At 42.0% G+C, this 19,382-nt stretch overlaps 1 protein-coding gene across 1 annotated transcript in view; it reads right to left on the bottom strand.

The window, feature by feature from the left end:
* Positions 1–15,294, bottom strand: part of LOC147678529 (extracellular calcium-sensing receptor-like) — a 54,674-nt gene extending 39,380 nt beyond the window's left edge. The window contains exons 1-2 of the mRNA XM_086945674.1: positions 15,203–15,294; positions 4,199–4,490 (exon numbers count right to left, since the gene is read on the bottom strand). Of these exons, the coding sequence (XP_086801800.1) occupies positions 4,199–4,490; positions 15,203–15,294 (384 nt within the window). The remainder of the gene's footprint in view (positions 1–4,198; positions 4,491–15,202) is intronic.
* Between the last annotated feature and the right edge of the window lie 4,088 nt (positions 15,295–19,382).

The raw sequence follows: 19,382 nt of genomic DNA, 5'->3' as shown, positions 1-19,382 counted from the left end.
TTTAAAATGTTATGGTTGAAATCTCTAAATTTAGCAAAATAATAATTAATAGATGTGACGTATAAGTAGGTAGTGAAAATTTAATTGTGAAAGTTTTACTTATTCAGATGGGCACATGGTATAGTTTGTGGTAGTCAAGTCTCTGTTCAGTAGTATTTTCTGGGTTCTTCTCGAATGTAATCACTTTATCAGTAGATGTGAAATGGTGGGTGGACCTTTTCTTATGTGAATGGTGTGGGAAATGAAAATAAAGATATGTATTGAAATGTATTCTTTTCACTTAATTTCCTTACGTATGTCTTCGTAAAAACAAAACATTTATTTTACTTCCTGTTTTAAAATGAGAGCCATTTTTATTTGGGAAAGGTGAAAGTAAGGGGTTAAAATAAAGACTACATTGCAAACGTATTTTAGAATGCATTTTTTTATATTTGTTTGATTTCAGGTTTCTTTTAGGATGTTTATTTGTTGAATGGGTTTTTGCAAGATATTTTTGTTGTTATTATAAGAAATTCTTTTAATGTTTTCATATTGTCTGAATTAAAATAATTTTCTGTATTTCTTGCAATGGCGTGTTTTAATGGTATGCGTGTTAATGTGTTCCATGGTAATAGTATGCTTGATCAAGAGTGACGCTTTCAATAATAACCTATGTATATGTGTTGTAGCATGTTTCATGGTAAAAACATGCGTTGTAGTAGTTATTCTGTTGAAAACACCGAGTGGTTTAGGTGTGTTGTAAAGGTACTTGCTGTTCTGTCAAACTTACTTTCAGGAGGACAGCCAAATATCCCTTGGAGTCACAAAGGTGTGCCTGGCTTTAAGATGCAGACCTTTTTACTCAGGGAGGAGGGCAGTAGGGCAGCACGGAAGGGTAGCAGAGTGGTGTTCCTTCTACCGAAACAGCACAGCATTCTTCTGAATCTTTCACAGGTCCAGATGTGTACTAAGGAGTTGCATCTGAGGGTCCATTATTTTTACTTGGTGTCTACTTTGAAGTAGGAGAAGTTTCTAGAGATGTCCACACCGCTGAGGTCTCATATATCCCACTCCTCCCTGCCCTGGCCCCAGCTTGGCTTAGGAACAAAAGACTACTGACCTTGGACCCGATTACAATGTCAGGAGGACTTACGTCTGCCCGCCACCCTATTCGGGATTGGGACCGCCCAACAGGCTGATGGCGATCCCGAAGAAGGCATTTTGATGCGACCTCCACCACGGCAGTCATAATACCTATAATTTGCATTGCGGTGGTTACTGCTGGCTGCAGCATCCACTGAAATGCCAAAAAAGGGACACAGCAAGTCTTCGTAGTAAGAGCCCCCGACCCTCAGGACAGCTCAGGCTGGCAAGCATGAAGTATCCTGGTACATTTCAAGCACAAAAATGCCAAGCCACACTTTCATGAAGCAACCTTATATTAAAATATATTAATCACAAATCATGTGGCAACATTATATTACAAAGATCTTTCATCTAAAAACCGAAATGCTATTTACCAACATTTAACTTTTTAGATGGATTCTGGGAAACGTATGCCATTGGTGGACTTAAAAGCTAAGTGACTGAGCAACTACTCACCTGTGAACAAGGCGACAACCCAAAACGCGTCAGGAAATGAACTATCTGGCTGCAGTCTCTCTGAAATAAAATAAACAAAAGGTTGCTTCATGAAAGTGTGGCTCGGCATTTTTGTGTTTGTAATTTACCAGTATACTATGTGCCTGCCAGCCTGAGCTGACCTGCAGGGTCGGGGGCCTACGACTTGCTGTTTGGATTATTGGGGAGCATGACCTGCTTGCCTCTGAAAATGAACAAAGAATTTACCCTAGAATTACAAGCTGGAGGTGAGGAAGGGATGAGAGAGGGATTTATTCCTCTCTTTTGCATTTCATGAATCCTTACGTGGCACATGACACTGCAGCAACACAAATCATGAGTGTTGTTCTTTTGAAAATATATGAATCACAATGCACATGGCGACCTTATATTACAAAGAATTTTCATCTAAAAACCTAAATGCTATTTAGCAACATACAAATACTTGTTAGATGGTGTTGGAATTTAATGCTCTCAAATCCACACATACTCTGAGTTTTTGGTCGGGTTTACTTACTAAAACAATGGGTGAAACTTCAGAAGTTGAGGGGAGTTCCCATCAACATTGGAGATGAGTTAAATGAGATGCTTAAAGACTTTTCAGATGAGGGTATCATTGAGCCCATTGAGTCATCTGAATGGGTTTCACCCATTGTTTTAGTACGTAAACCCGATTGTCACTGATTCTCTAAAACAGGGAGGAAATTGGTTGAGTGCTCTTAGGGAACATCTGTGGGTGTATCGTATTACCCCAAGTCCTACAGCTGTAGCTTGTCCCCGCAATTCGAAGAATACCTCGCCCAGCAGGCACATGCACAGCAGGAGCAGGACATCTGTAAAGTTAATCACAGTTGCCATAAAAAATCGGAGAGCAGCAAGTATTATTTTATTTTCAGCTGCATGATGATTTTGTACATTATCTTTTTGCCTCTCCCTTCAAAGTGGCAGGGGCAGGGCGACACCCATTTTGCCCATTAACACCAGCCGTCTTTAGAATACAGTTTGAAAAAACTTGAAGATATCAGGGTTATCACACTATACACCTACTGCTGCAGCAAAGTTACTTCCATCTATTTTCTGAGATTATGTCTCAGCTAACTGGATATCGAAAGGTTATTACCGAAATTGGTGACTTTTATCAGCCGAGCAGGGGGTATGTCCTTCCTTTTCATGCTTGGTGGATAAATATACCTTACTTAAAACCGAATTGTTTTAATTCTTGCAAATATGGGATTTCATGGTGCAAACACACAACCACAATGACACTATATAAGTTAGTAGAGGCAATTACGCGTCTGGAAAAAAATCGGGTCTCTGTATAAAATACTGTTAGCAGCAAGGATGGATGATTTAGAGAAGCAAAATTCTAAATGGGGGAATTGGCTTGGAGACCATTCGGTCTCTCTAGAGAAGTTGATTGATATTGCAGGGAAAATTCTCCTGGCAGCTAAAGTAAAAACTCAGCACTATCAAACGCTATTCAACCTGTATCACACCCTTGCGAATATGCTGAAATGGGGGGTGAAAATGTCAGGAAATGTTTTCGGTGTGGTGCAGATAATGCTGATATCCTCCATATATTTAATTTGTGTCCCAATCTGACTTCTTTGTTAGGACATATGGAAAAATTCCTGTAAGAGGTCACTGGAGTTTATAAATATTTCGGTCTCCATGATCTTGTTAGGGGTTGGGGAGGACTTATGTCAAGGGATGCCAATGTAAAAATGTCAATATTTAATCTTTATTTTTTTAATGACTTATCTGTTAGAGACAGCTAAATGTGTTTCTATATACATGTGATAAAGGAAGCCGGCTCAAGCTGAGCATGCTTACTTCATCACGTCTGCCTTGCAACATGTTAATATGAACTGAGAATATTGGCTTCATGCCTTTTGTCTGTGTAAAGCATGTGAGATTGGTAAGTACAGATGTGAATCTGATTTAAATATAGTAGATGATCTGTTAACGAAGGTTGAAGTTACAATTGAAAAATCTATAGGGCCCCACTCAGGGTTCGGCATAGCAAGAACCATGCCTCAAATGAGGGGGGTTCCAGCCCGCTGAGCCCGCAGTTAGCATTTAGAGGTAGGATGACCTCTGATTGATGGTGGGTGGAGCCTGCACTGCCTCCACTGGTGACCAATAAATAGCAGTGACCCATCTGCCACAAGGCCATTATCTTTAATGCACTGGGAGGACGTTTCCATTTTGGGTGGACCTCCATGGGATGATTTTGCCGACAGATTCCACATGCAAGGTGCATTGGATTGGGACAGAAAACATCAACAATGGTTCCATTAGCAAAAAGTAACTCCTTGTGCATCAGAGCGATTGTTTTCATACCTTTGTGAGAAGCAAAATCCCTTCTCGAGTAGTTTGTTTTCCAGAAACAAATCATAAGTACTGAGTGGGTGGCCATACCATCCTGTTCACTTGATTCTTTAGTGTTTGTTGGAACACTTTTTTCAGAAATTAAATTATAGTATTACAGTTTAATTAGTTTGGGCCGCCTGCAGCATTGTGGGCAGAGATGGGACTCCTCTGCATTTTATTATTTATCTATAATGCCTATAAGTTACATTTACGTCCTGATCCTTACCTGAGGATACCTATAAAGGCCAAGCAATCTGGCCATCGAAATGGTATTAGTTGAACTGTAGTCTCCCACGATGCCTGCCACTTGAGGCTTCATCTGGCACATGTAGTTTGGAACAGACTTTTGTTTTTGAGTCAGGATCCACATGGTGCCCTCCAGGGCCTTCGATACAGCAGAGCAGGTGTCAAACAACCACAATCCCAGGGTGATATTTGGCAAGAAGCTGACATTCCTATTGATCTCCTCAATGGCAAAAACCAATGCCTGGAACCACTGGTAGTTCAGGTAACCCAACCTGCAGAGCATATTCAGTATTTAGGTTAGACATTTACATTAGTGGTAGGCAATGACTGCAAGTCTTTCTAGTCCCACACTGCATGGTTTCCAACTGTGTCTTTGCCCTCCACTGCCACAGACACTTCTGACATCTGTTAATGATCTTAGCCACAGTACTACTGGAGGATGTCAGTTCAAAATATTAGTGAAATTCTATTAAAAAACAAACAATATGATGCCGCAGAGACTCCATCAACACTCCCTATGCCATGTACTTTGTTCCAGGATAGCACCTTCATAATGCCCCTTCTTCTGTTCTGTCCATACACCTCATTACATTTTGCTTTGGGGAGGAATCCACACTCTTTTTAAATGAAAGGTGTGGTGTCTTATGTTTTGGATATTCTATATTTCATTTAATTTAGTTTTAGTCACTCTATTTTTTATAGGGATAGATTACTTTTACTTCCCTGAAATGTACTTAATTTTGATAATATCGCCTTTTATTATTCCGGTCTATTAACTTTGCTTTTTTTGTAGTGTGTTTGATATTTCATAAGTATATTCCCAATTTGATTTTAGTAAATAAATGCAGTGATTCTATTCTGACTTTTAGGAGCCCTCATATTTTTCACAATAGAGTTTCTCACTCCAGCTAAAGTTCACCTCTATCCCTTGTTCCCCATTTCCTTTGCTTCTATCACCATCCTTCCTACATCTGCTCCAAACCTTACTAAAACTAATAGGGTCGCAAGTTAGAGACAAAATCCAAAGGGACTTCTCTTCCCAAAATGTGTCCATGAGGTGAAAGGGGAGACTCAGACATGTGGGAGGCTGTGATAGCCAAATCCCACCCTCCCTGACTAGCAACAGATTTCGGAAGTGTCAGATGAGTATTGTCGGGATAGGAGCTAAGGGCAGTCTTTGCTGTTCATATACCCTCATCTGACCCAGTCAACCAGAAGATCTTCAATAAGACATTTAAAGTGGAAATAGTGGCCAAGTCTGCACCTGTAGGCAAGCTGTAATCTGTTGGCTCAGTGGAGACTCACTAGCCCTGGCATGTCAGGGGACTAAATATCTGTGAATATCTGTGCCTGGTGCAAACATCAATCCACACCCAGTGTAGTAAGGGCCATAAACAAATATCATCTTACGGGCCAAACACTGCTAGAGACTGCCCAAGCACTTCTGCACTTTGATTTATCAGGAATGTAAATATGCAGGTTTTAATGCTCAATAGGCACAAGGCGTACACCTATGCAAGTCCAATAATAGGACACATACATTGATGGGCACAATGCACTTGCACTTTTGCTTTAATATAATCAAATTGTGGTTGGCTGTTTGTGTTAGAAATATTAAGTCAATTTGCACAATCACTTTTTAATTCTTTTCATTGAATAGTTTTTTATTTAATATTTTTTTCTTTTAATTTAAATGTTTTTAATTATTGATCAATAGAGCATATCAGATTCATAGCGGCCAATCCACGATGCTAACTAGTGATTCCCTAACTGGCTACCTGCTATTTTGGTGTCCTACATCTCTGGCAGAATGATTTACATTACATCTGCCAGAAGGGTGTGCAGAGGACGGCTGTTAATTTTACATTAAAACACACAAGATGATGGACGGAATGTTGCACAATGGCAAAACATTCACCCCCAGTCACAGATCTGGGTTTAATCCATCGTTATTTTGCTCACCAAGCCACCCCAGTTCAGACATGGCCATATGCAAATCAGTCTTGAGCCTGTGCCTCATGGGAACAGTCCAGCCCGAACTGCCAAGCCATGTCTTCCCTGGACCGGAATCAAGCATCCTTGGACCGGTTTCTGGCTTTTTTTGTTAATTTTACATTGACACATCTATTCCTTTTTTAACTATCACCTTATGTGCTGAGAACAAATGGATGCTGATTGGGTGGTGTTGTAAAGGGACATTTTTGGGTGGCCATCCCCCCATTTGTTGTTGCTTGATGCTGTGGTAATTCATCTGAAAGTGTGCTAGATCCTGCTAACAAGGCCCAGCAATAGTGTTCTCTCCCTAAAACTGTAAATGTGAATTGGTACAACCAATTGCCAAGTACTTGTACAACTCATTAAGGAACTAGTATAGGGTGCCAGGGGTACCAGGACAGGGATGTAAAAGGGGTACCAGGGCTGCAGCATGTATTTTGCCACCTTGAGTGACCTGAGTAAAGTCGACGTCTGCTGGTCTGCTATATCGGCCCTGCAAGAACGGCTTGCTTGCTTGAGTATGACCCTGCACACACTATGTGTCACAGGGTCACCTCACTGCATTTAATATATGTCAGTAATCCTTAAGGTAAGCCTCCTATAGCACAGGAAGCAGGGTGCATTGTATAATATAGGTGGAAGTGTATGTCCAAGCATATACTGTCCTGTGGTTGCATTCTAAACATGTACTTCAAGTGACCGGCGGTCCATACAATACTATGGGCCGGCATTATGACATTACCTATATGTACAGCTCCATGATGGCAGTGCCCCGCTAGTTTAACCAGTGCCCTCGTGTCTTGGTGGCCTTTTTCAAAGCTTTGTCACCAAGACAGATGTCTGACCTCATGCTTGGAATAGTGGGCTGCTTCCAGAGGTCAGAGACAAAGGAACTGTGTGAGCAGGAGGTGAAACTTTCGCCCACACAGGATGGATAGTGAAGGTCACTGGTGTGTATTGAGCCTCAAAGGCTTCACTAGCACCACTGGACACGGGAACTGTCCCCTACCTGAGGACAAAGCTACCCCCTTCCTCAGGGACTATTGTTTGTGGGCAGGTGGGAAATTAGTGTCCACCTCTACAAGTGTGACCGCACCTCTAGGGGCTGGTACCTGAGGTGTATGACTAAGGATGTTTTTAGCCATCTTAACCCCTTCGATGATTGTGACAGAACCATTCCGTCATCAGTCACGGTTGGGCTGTGCTGATGACGGAATGGTTCCGTGATGGCCACACCCATTAACATAGGGGCCCAGCACAGCAGGATAATCTCTTTAGCAGCCAAGGTGTCAAATTTAGTCTTAATAAAGGATTCTGACTAGGCTAGTTTTAGTGACATACACCCACATGATGTTGTCACTACTGGGGCACATTAACTGCCCATTGGCTACTAGTCCTCACACCCACTAATACCCCCTATATCCTCAATTTAAGGGGCACCCCAGACAACAGAACCTCAGATTTGAAATGATACAAGAAGAGGACCATTTCCATTACAAGACAGGACCCCGCGAAGATAGGCACTAAGCTCTGCACCTGAAGCTGCCACCCTGCATCCGCTAGTTCCTTGGACTAGAGGGACTATTCTCCTGAAGTCGCAGGACCAAACCAGAAAGTCAACGACCTTAAAGTCTTGCACTCCGAGCCACCCGGTGTGCCTTGGGCAAGTGGCTTCTGGGAACTGTAATCCTGACCCTCAGTGATGTTGAGGTTTCTACAACTTTCTCCTTGTCCTCTGGATAAAGACTTCCTCAACCAGAGTGCTTTCAGGTACCAAGACTTGTTTGTGGTCAGTCCGGCAACTACCTGCTTTATTCAATACTTTAAGAGAAGAGATTCATCTGCTGAAATGACCATCCACTCCTGTGGTTCCATCATGAAGATTCTGAATTTGTTTTTACCCTCTCTTGGTACTCCTGCCAGCTCTCCTTGTCACTGATCTAGTTCATCACCACGGATATGTAGAAAACAACAGGAGAGTGAGGAAAAGATATAGGGGTGCATCCTCTTCCCCAATGTAATAGTAGAAACCACATGGACGAACCCACAAAAAGTGTTACCACTTGTGTTGACTCAATAACCAGTAGCAGAGTACAGACACCAAATGGATTTGTAAAAAGACCCACCACCCACCAACCTAGTTGGAGGCATGCTTCACTACTGAGGTCCAAGCTGGGCCGCCGAATGCAACCCAGCTGTGCTACGATAACGGATTACAGCAGAGCGGGATTTTTTTGAGTGAGGTGAGTGCTCTTTGGGTTGGGTACTCAGAAAGTGATGAGATTAAAAATGTCTCTAAGAAATGCCCAAGTGAAAAACTTTATTAAAAAGGTCTTAGGACGTAGTTAAAAATAACATAGGGATATAGTGAAGACAAAATTCGTACATCAATATCCCTTAGATGTAGGTCAACAGGTTTCAGCCTTTTACAGTAAACATAAGGTTTTCTTCAGGACCATAGTGTGAAAATCTGTGAGGTGGCATTTCTTAGAGACATTTTCAATCTCACCACTCTCTGAGTACCCAACCCTCGGAGCACTCGCCTCACTCAAAAAAAATCCTGTTGTAGCACAGCTAGGTTGCATTTGGAGGCCCATCTGGGACTCCAATGATGAAGCATGCCACCAACTAGGTTGGTGGGTGAGGGGTCTTTTTACAAATCCATTGGATGTCTGTACTCTGCTACTGGTTATTAAGTCAACAAAAGTGGTAACGCTTTTTATGGGTTCGTCCACGCTGTGTCTACCATCACCATGGATAGCAAATAGCACCTTGAGTCAGGTAGATTGGATCTGCCCGGAGATTTCTGGTCTAGGGCCAGCTCCTTGCTGTTTTTACAAAGGGTTTTGCTCAACTCTCCCCGTAAGTACCTTTTGCTAACGTAACACTGCAAGTCTGATTGACAGCTCTGTTTGACAGCTGAAGTGCACCTCTTCACCCCATTCCCCTGAGGCAGGTAAAATTGTGCTAGTTGTGAACTGGTCTTAGGACTCCTGAGTAGACCTGAGCAGTAAATTCCCTTCCGTTCACGGAATTTGTGGAATTTCGGTAATTTCGCGTTCCGCTGAGAACACAGAATTGGCAAAAATTCCTCGCTTCCCAGAATTTTTTGCTTGTTTGTGCTTTCCAAATGCGTGTTCACAAGATATTTCTCCCCCAGCACGCAAACAGCGTTCGGGAACAGGAAAAAAATATCACGAATGGGCGGAACAAGCAATTAGGCGTGTTCGCAGAACTTTTGCGTACTTGCGGAGATTATTTACCGTTTCGCTGAGCTTTGCGTAGCGCGACTGTGCAAATTCCACCCACCCCTGCTCCTGAGACCTTAACTCTGAGTAGGTTCCATTGAACTCAACATCTAAAGTATCAATTGGATATATGTGTTTTACCAATGGACCTCAATTTAAGGTTTTTCACATTGCAAAGTATTCAGTATTGATTTCTTTTTGTTGTCTAAAAATATATAATCATCAGAGCTATTTTTCTATATTGGTGTAGGATTTCTGTTGAGTTGTGTTACTTATTTATCAGCGATGTTGGTGATATTAAATGCTTAACACATGTTCCTCTAAGTATCCTGTCTGCTCTTTGTCACTCTACCAGGACTTAGAGAAGGTGTATTGAGAGATTATCCAGGATCCAACTTTGTGTATTGTGCTAGTATAACATGGTAAAAAACACAGTTGATGGACAGAATGTAGAACAATGTCATACATTCACCCCAGTACAAGGATCTGGGCCTAAATCCATCGTTTTTTTGCACTCCACACCACCCTGGGTTAGACACTGGCTATATGCAAATCAGCTCTGACCCTGTGCCTCATGGGAACAGTCCAGTCCGAACTACCAAGCCATGTCTTTCCCAGACCGGAATCAAGCATCCAAGGACCGGTTTCTGGCTATCACCCTTCATCAGCCTGGATAGCTTGACTCCAGTGGTGTGGAGAGCCTTGGACTCACGTCTGAGTATACCCAGCACACTCGGGGTGAAAATTGCAAAAAACACAGTTGATGGACAGAATGTAGAACAATGTCATACATTCACCCCAGTACAAGGATCTGGGCCTAAATCCATCGTTTTTTTGCACTCCACAACACCCTGGGTTAGACACTGGCTATATGCAAATCAGCTCTGACCCTGTGCCTCATGGGAACAGTCCAGTCCGAACTACCAAGCCATGTCTTTCCCAGACCCGAATCAAGCATCCAAGGACCGGTTTCTGGCTATCAGCCTTCATCAGCATGGATAGCTTGACTCCAGTGGTGTGGAGAGTCTGGGACTCACGTCTGAGTATACCCAGCACACTCGGGTGAAAATTGCAAAAAACACAGTTGATGGACAGAATGTAGAACAATGTCATACATTCACCCCAGTACAAGGATCTGGGCCTAAATCCATCGTTTTTATGCACTCCACACCACCCTGGGTTAGACACTGGCTATATGCAAATCAGCTCTGACCCTGTGCCTCATTGGAACAGTCCAGTCCAAACTACCAAGCCATGTCTTTCCCAGACCGGAATTAAGCATCCAAGGACCGGTTTCTGACTATCAGCCTTCATCAGCCTGGATAGCTTGACTCCATGTCATACATGTCTTTCCCGGTCATGGCGTAAAAGCTGCTGTGGAAAAGCATGTTTCCTGCCCCATCCTAATATGGCTGGCGGTGTCTGATAGACACCGCCACCATATTAGAGCTTTTCCGCCACGGTCTGAAGGCGACCGCGGCGTAAAAGCGGCAGACGGTTTTCCCTTCTGCCGATGACCCCCCAGCCATCCTAATCTGGCGGGGGTCTTTGGTGGCACAAAGTGCGGTGCCTTAAAATCAAGAAACCCCTTACTAGGGTTGTTTTTTACAGCAAGTGCAGACCTGTGCATATATTTTGGTCTGACAGGTTTTCTGTCACAGTCTCAAGTAGGAAAAGATGGAGAGACATCCCATCTCTAAGACTGCATGTGTAGAGAAAATTAGCGACCTGCCCCAAAGTCAGTGTGGGGTAGAATATAAGTAGAAATAATAACTTTCATTATTTATGTTTTTAAAGCTTCCATACACTGGACAGACTTTGTAGTTCTGAGAAAAAGCTATAGAAATGAAAGAACAATACAGAAAACAGAAAATAAAAAAAAGGAAAGGAAAGGAGCACCAGAGCGAATCAAAAGATTAGCATAATAAGAGCCAGATAGTTTTGGATTCCTCTGAGCTCCATCAGCGTAGGTGCCAGGTACTGATGTGTAGTCTGTGCAGGACTCCAACAATACCAGAAGCAAGCACCCTTTGAGGGACTTTGAGACCACTGAGACACACATCCTGAGTGGCCCAGCTGTAATAATAACAATAATAATAATAATTCCTATCAGTAAAGTGCAAACATATCATCCCCCTAAGGGTTTCAAGGTGCTGGGGGCCGTCGGAGAGATTAAGGGCCAGATGTAGGTCACCCAATACCGGTCGGTAACGCCCGATATGACCGAATTTCAGCCGTTACCGGCCGGTAATGGGCTTTTTAGATGTAGGTGGCATTTTTGTAGGATTCGGTATTTTACCGAATCGGTAATTTAAGGATTCTGTAAAATACCGAGTTCTTAACATACCGATTAGGTAAATGACCAAATCCGGGATGTAGGGAGCACTCAAGTTAGTGCATTCCTCAGTTAAGGATTAGTTATTTACCACCAACTAGAAGTTGGTGGTAAATAATGAAAACCTTTGAAAAAACATTTTTTTTTGCTTTTCCAACAGTGCCATGTTGCAGACATACATGCCCTTAGGGCATGTATGTCTGCAACATGTGCACCCATACACAATTGAGGAGTGCAACAGGGTGTCAAAGTGACACCCTCCCACCCTTCAATGTTTCCCCCTTTTTACCGAATCGGTATTTACCGATTCGGTAATTGACATTCATTCCCATGGGCCTCCAGGCCCATAGGAATGAATGGCAATTACTGAATCGGTAAATACAGATTCGGTAATTACCGAAACTTACCGATTTAGTAATTTTTTAAGAAAAATTACCTACATCCCATTTGCCTGTTCTTAAATACCGATTCGGTATGATTCGCTATTTAAGAGTCGGTAAACTGAGATTACCTACGTCTGGCCCTTAGTGAGCCATTGCCCAGAGACACATGATGCTGAGCTGAGCTGCCGCCTGTGCCGGGGACAGAACAATGAACCCCAATCTCCAGAGTCAGTTGCTCAGGTCACTACACCACACCTCTCCAGCTGTCCTGAAATTGCCTTCCCAAGTTGCCTGCTCCTGACCGAGATGACTTCTCGAGGCACGACACTCGGCTGACCTATCTGCCCTGCACCCAGCCTCACTGGCCCCGGTAATGATAAACCAGCTATGCTCCTGTGCTCCTGCAGCACTTGTACCCTCCTCCCTCCAGTGGGACCCAATGGACCTACCTCCAAGTCCTCCTTGTGCACTGTCTTTCCAGGTGGCCCCCTTCATCCTAGCGCACCAGCTCCCAACACCTTTATCTCCCTGCTCCCGACCAAATTCAGGATACTCTTGATCTACTGCTGCTAGAACTTTGGACTTGGTCCTGATATCAACCGAATACAAGAAGGTGCACTTCGTGAAAGCTTTGCCTGATTTTATATTCATTTTTCTTCTTTTCTCCATTGACTTCAATGATGCACAGTTACACACAAAAGTGATATATTTTCCAAAGTCTTAACAATTGTAACTCCTAAAGTACTATTGTAGATCAAAGTTCTTGATCTTAAAAAATGCATAAAAATCGATATTATTTTAAAAAATTGGTCTTGAGTTTGTGTCTCATTCACTGCCTCTGTACACCACATGCTTAGCACTACCCTCTGATGAGCCTAACTGCTCACCCAAACTACCACATAAAGAGCACTGGTATTATCTTATTTAAACTCTGTGCACCAAAAAGGGTCCCACTGGACTCTCTGAACAGTGTTCTTCATTTTAGTACACTATATAGAGAGCCAGCTTCCCACAGAAGCGCTTCAAGTCGTAGTTCAAGTGGAAAGTTTGCCAGTTTGTAAATATGCTCAAACTCCCGGCTGACCTTTTCCAGTCTGGAAATAGCCAGAGATTTAGTCCATACTTGGATTGGAGAAAATACATTTCTTACATAAAGAGGGGTATGGAGTCTGGAATGCTAGAACTTGCTTGGGGGTAGGAAATGCGGATTCTCCACAAGTGTGTTTAATTCTGTTTTGGGTAAATGGTAAGGCTAAAACGAAAATAGAAAAATCACATCACTTTTTCAGAAATGCGCCTAGATCCCTGTAACTGCTGCAGGTTTTCAGGAAAGTTGTGACTAGAAAACAGTCATAATTGCACCCATGTGGAAATGTAACTCTGTGGGAGTATCTTTATTTCATTTTACATGAACTAGAGCCCCAGGTGGCAAGTACAAGCTCTGGAGTCATGACGTCCTGTAAATTAGTTGACCGCCGATGAACTTGAGAGTTTTGGAATGCTCATAAACTTTCACATAGCACATTAACGCCATTGATACACTGGTGATTTACACTTGCCAAGGGCCGCAGCAAATCCATTTCCATGCTGAGAATATACAGACTAAAAAAACAAAAGGGAGAGCAGTAATTATCCTACAATTTTACTGTATATAATTTCCTCTTTATTTTCTTCTGATGTACACTTGTTCAATGTTGTTAATATCAATACATTCTATTTCACGTTTGAAATAACAAGGGAGCCAAAGTGTGATGTTTCAAAAAAAAAATTCTTTTTAACCCCTTCCATGCTCATGACGAACCCCAGCCGTCATGCACTACGGTGCTCGTGTGCTGATGACGGCTGGGGTTTGTCACGGCCCGCCCCCGTTCGTGCTGTTTACAGCACACCAGGGGAATTGCGGCCGCATCGAAGGCGTTAACATCAATGACTCAGCCCTGCCAATGCATTCATCCTCATAGAGGACTACCAGGGATAAAATATTTACTTGCAGCAAAATCAAATCAGTATGGATGTATAAAAGACTCAGGGGTCGATTATGATGGCGGATGGAAAAGCACTCCATCCGCTGTGGTGGCGGAAAATAACCGGATGCATGTACCGCGGCAGAACCGGAAGTCATATTAGAATGCACCGCTATAAAAATCCAACCGCGGAGGACGGATTGAACAAAACTCCACCGGGAACGTGCGGAAAAGCTGAAAATCCGTCTGTGGCGGATGGAATTGCAAAGCAAAAAAAGTTGATCAATGGTAGCGCCATTCTGTAGAGTGTGTGTCACCTAGGAGTGTGCCCCCGTCTGACGTAGGCCCACTTGTTAAAGTCCGACAGGCCGGCTTGGGCACCAGTCCTTGAACAGGCAGCGATGAGTAACCAACATGGCTCCAATCTCTCCAATGGCAACGTTTGGCGCGTTGAACACACCATGGCAAGAGCCCGAAGTGTTCGTAGTACGCTCTAAACAAAACTTGAGAAATATGCATGGCAGAATGGCCAGGAAGATGCCCAAGCTAACCTGAAATCCACAGGGGACGCACCGTATCCTAGACTACAAGACATCCTGGCGTCTATAACGACCGTGTGCACGTCTCTAGAAACCAGGATTGATACTGTTGCTTCCGAGGTCTCCCTGATCAGGGATGACATGCGGAATATAAATGATCGCCTCAAGGAGGTGGAATCCGCATCCAAGGACTTGACAACCAACACCGCTCTCCTCAAATATCAAGTTGCAGACCTTCAAGTCAGCCAAGATATGCTTGAAGGTCAACTCACTGATTACGAAGGAAGGATTCAATGCAATGATATCCGCATACTAGGGGTGCCAGAATGAGCATAGGGGCAGGCGGCAGACCTATTTGTGGATGACCTGGTAATACAACATCTTCAACCTAAGGGACTGTCTCAATATTTCTCTGTCGAACGCGCACACAGGGTACCGGGTGGAACTGGAAGACCTAAACCAGGCGCACTCCCTAGGCCCATCCTTGCACAAGTGTTTAACTTCCGCAATAGAGACATACTCCACACTGCGAGAGCGGCCATGCAGATCACCATTGAGAATAGCAAAGTTACCTTTTTCCAAGATTTTATGTTGAGAGTGCAAACGCACCATCGTAGCTTCCTGGATGTGAAACGTGCCCTACGAGACCAAGAAATCAAATAAGCCATGTTCCCACCAAAATTGCACGTTGAGTCTGAAGGGAAAGTCATGTTTTTTCAGTAGCCCTCAAGACGCTTGGAATTGGCTCGACATTTGGCGCACTGTTGGCAAACAAAATCACAAGGAACACCGTAGTACAGGAGGCAGAGATAGGGTAGGCCGCCAACCAAGCTCCCCCTCAGCTGACGATGCAACGGCGAAGGGTCCACCTGAACAGCGACAAGCAGACTAACAAAGTATGATGGCCGTCTACATGGGTAAACAGTCAAAATATTGAGTTTTTAATTTCGACCTACACTTATATCGAGTTGCTAATATCGATGGGACAGAATATCGATGTCCAGAATATCGATGGCCAGAATATCGACCCTAAGGTAAGTAATATCGAAATTACTAATATCGATAGCATATATATCGATGTAAGTAATTTCGATTTACTAATATGTGTTAGAAATATTAGTTAAGTATTTAAATTAATTGTTATAATATGTGTTTAATATGTTTTTATAATTTAAAAATATATAAAAGTAAATAATATGTTTTACTACCACAGCGGGTTGTGGGTTTATAGGGGAATAGGGTGGGAAGTAATTTATTTGTAATTAAATAATTATTTTTCAATGATTAATTTATTTTGCAATTAAATATTAATTGGCAATGATTTATTTTAATTGATTAATTGATTAATTAATTGATAATTTATGTATATTTTTAACTAAATTATATGTTTTACTACTGGAGCGGGTTGTGGGTTTATAGGGGAATAGGGTGGGAAGTAATTTATTTGTAATATTAATTAATTTTGGGTAAAGGGGTATTTTTAGGGTTCAGGGTCAGTTTTCAGTTTTTGGGTAAAGGGGTATTTTTAGGGTTCAGGGTCAGTTTTCAGTTTTTGGGTAAAGGGGTATTTTTAGGGTTCAGGGTCAGTTTTCAGTTTTTGGGTAAAGGGGTATTTTTAGGGTTCAGGGTCAGTTTTCAGTTTTTGGGTAAAGGGGTATTTTTAGGGTTCAGGGTCAGTTTTCAGTTTTTGGGTAAAGGGGTATTTTTAGGGTTCAGGGTCAGTTTTCAGTTCTTTGGTAAAGGGGTATTTTTAGGGTTCAGGGTCAGTTTTCAGTTTTTGGGTAAAGGGGTATTTTTAGGGTTCAGGGTCAGTTTTCAGTTTTTGGGTAAAGGGGTATTTTTAGGGTTCAGGGTCAGTTTTCAGTTTTTGGGTAAAGGGGTATTTTTTGGGTTCAGGGTCAGTTTTCAGTTCTTTGGTAAAGGGGTATTTTTAGGGTTCAGGGTCAGTTTTCAGTTCTTTGGTAAAGGGGTATTTTTAGGGTTCAGGGTCAGTTTTCAGTTTATGGGTAAAGGGGTATTTTTAGGGTTCAGGGTCAGTTTTAGGTTTTTGGGTAAAGGGGTATTTTTAGTGTTCAGGGTCAGTTTTCCCTACTGTTGCACCCACTGGAGTGGGAATAGTAATTATTGTTAAGTAATTATATATTATATATGATGTATCATTTTATTTTTTTATTAAATATGTATTATTATTTTTTTTAACAATTATTACATATATTTAAATATGTTTAAGTAATTAATAAGTATTATTTACAGTTTTTTATGTTATTTTAAATTTTAAAAAAATCGATATATTTAACAACGATATTTTTAATATCGATATTAATTTTTCGATATTTTGGTACTTACCATGTTGTACATAAGGCGTCGATATTTTTGCTATCGATATAATTACGCCGATATTTGTGTAGGTCGAAATTCTGTCTGTCGAAATTCTGTCATAGATCCCCCTTCATGTACCAAGGCCACATTTCTATAACTCAAGCCAATGCAAGTCCTTTGGACCCCGAATTGCTTTGCAACAGAACCCTGAATGTGCTTGGCGCTGGCAGCTTTTTGAACTACACTGAAAGCCCATGTTTGGTATCATTCTGTTTTTCTTGTTACTTACAACATGTTGATATCTTAGTTGGACACAAAAAAGAACATCAGACAAGGGAATCATAATAGTATAAATACATGCCTTAGGGAGTGGGGTTGGTTCACGTTCTCTAACATTTTGAGGGTGGCCGATAGGCACTCTGCAAGTTGGGGGTGGCGGGATGTTCAGTGCCCGTCATGCAGGGAGGCAGGGAGGGGGGAGTGACTGGGATATTTTTGGGGTGGGTGGATTGTCTATCTAGTTATTGTTGCTGTTTAGTTGTACTAACAGTGGAAAAGAGGACATCTCTGGTGGAAACACATGAGGGGCGGGCGCAATCATATTGTCAGTAATCGGAATCTACACTTATGCCCTAGGTACGAAAAAACTCCCACCACCTGAATAAGCCATGACTGACCATAACATGAAGCGGATGCTTCGTATTCTGACTTGGAATGACAACGGGCTAGGGGACAAGCTAAAGAGAGAGGAGTTAGTACCCACCTGTTTCAGTCAAAAATTGGGGGTGAGAAGCAAAAAAAGGATGCCTTTCTCACATTTTCCATTGCAGGTCAAACTATGCCTAAAAACAATGTTCTATTCATTGGATAGGTTTATTCCATTTTAAACTAGTCAATTGGAATCTTCATGAAGTATAACAAACACTGCGAAGAATCACTCAATGGCTTTAAAAATGTTGATCTACAATGATATCCACCTTCTATATCAGCCACCGCTTTATTGCCAAGCTGCATAGATGTGGAGTGAAAAATAGTATATCTATATTCACCTATTCGCCTACCTTGATGATACACTGGTAGTTGATATTGTCGATATGATATATAGTAGGTCGTCATTCAACCACAGCTGACAGGAGAATGATAAATGTTTCCATCACAATAAAATGGCAAAAATATTCTATACATCTATACTCATAAACCGCATACATTGATGATACAATGGTAGTTGATATTGTCGATATGATATTTAGGGGCACATGCATCATTGTAGGAATTTGCATTTCCTAGATAGCGAAAATTAAAGAATCGCTATTTAGGAATTGCAAAATCCTATGCATCAAGAAATCCTAATTTTTTTTAGGATTTCTTAAATTTCGGAATTTGCGATTCCTTAATTGCGAATCGCAATTAAGGAATGGCATTACATTGATTCCTATGGGCCTAGAGGCCCATAGGAATCAATGCCGTTTTGCATTTCTTTTTTTAGGAAATCGCAATTTGTTGATGCATTGCAAGGGTGCAGAGGCCCTGCACCCCTGAAATGTATTTTAAAGTGCATGTTTCACACACACATGTCCTAAGGACATGTGTGTCTGTAACATGACGCTTTTCAAAATGCATTTTTGTGCTTTTTGAAACAATTTCGCAAACTAACACGAGGATCAATCTCGTGTTAATTTACACTTCCTATTTCAAAATTCGCATTTTTCTCAAAAATGATGCATTGCATTTAAGGAATCACACAAATGCGATTCCTTAAATGCATTCGCATTTTTAGGAAATGCAAAAAAAAACGAATTTTGAAAAAATGTTTCATGCATCCCAAAAACGTATTTAGGAAGTGCAAACGGCCGAATTTACCGATTCGCACCGTTTGCACTTCCTAAATAGGTTGATGCATGTGCCCCTTAGTATCTCGCCATTCAAGCACAAATGACAGAAGAGTCTAAAACTTTTCATCACAGTAAAAAAACAAGAATACAGCATAACTTACCCCTGACACGTGACTCCGGAGGGTGCTGAATTAAAGGGCAGTTCGGGGAAAATCCGCTGAGTGAGTATTGGAATGACTGCTCCGACGAGGACGTCTCCTGGAAGAATAACCCCACTGGCATCTGGCCTGGTAATATGACAAGATGTATCTGCCCTCTGAATGGCCAAAAAAAGGATCTGGCATGTCAGCAGAATGTACAGAACTCGCATCTGAGCTGTGAGCACTGCAAACATCCCACTTAAAAAGGACAGGCCTAACAATTAAAAGGAAGGCATTGTGCAGCAAGCTCCTTCACTAGAATAAAGACAGTGTTTTGTGAAGCTCTTGGCAAAATATTGTTGGACTCTAAAACTGGTCTCTAATACTGTCTACACCCAGAAATCAAGGT

The sequence above is a fragment of the Lissotriton vulgaris genome, chromosome 12 (assembly GCF_964263255.1).
Source record: "Lissotriton vulgaris chromosome 12, aLisVul1.2, whole genome shotgun sequence".
Taxonomy (NCBI): domain Eukaryota; kingdom Metazoa; phylum Chordata; class Amphibia; order Caudata; family Salamandridae; genus Lissotriton; species Lissotriton vulgaris.
This window is presented reverse-complemented; position numbering and strand designations above follow the sequence as displayed.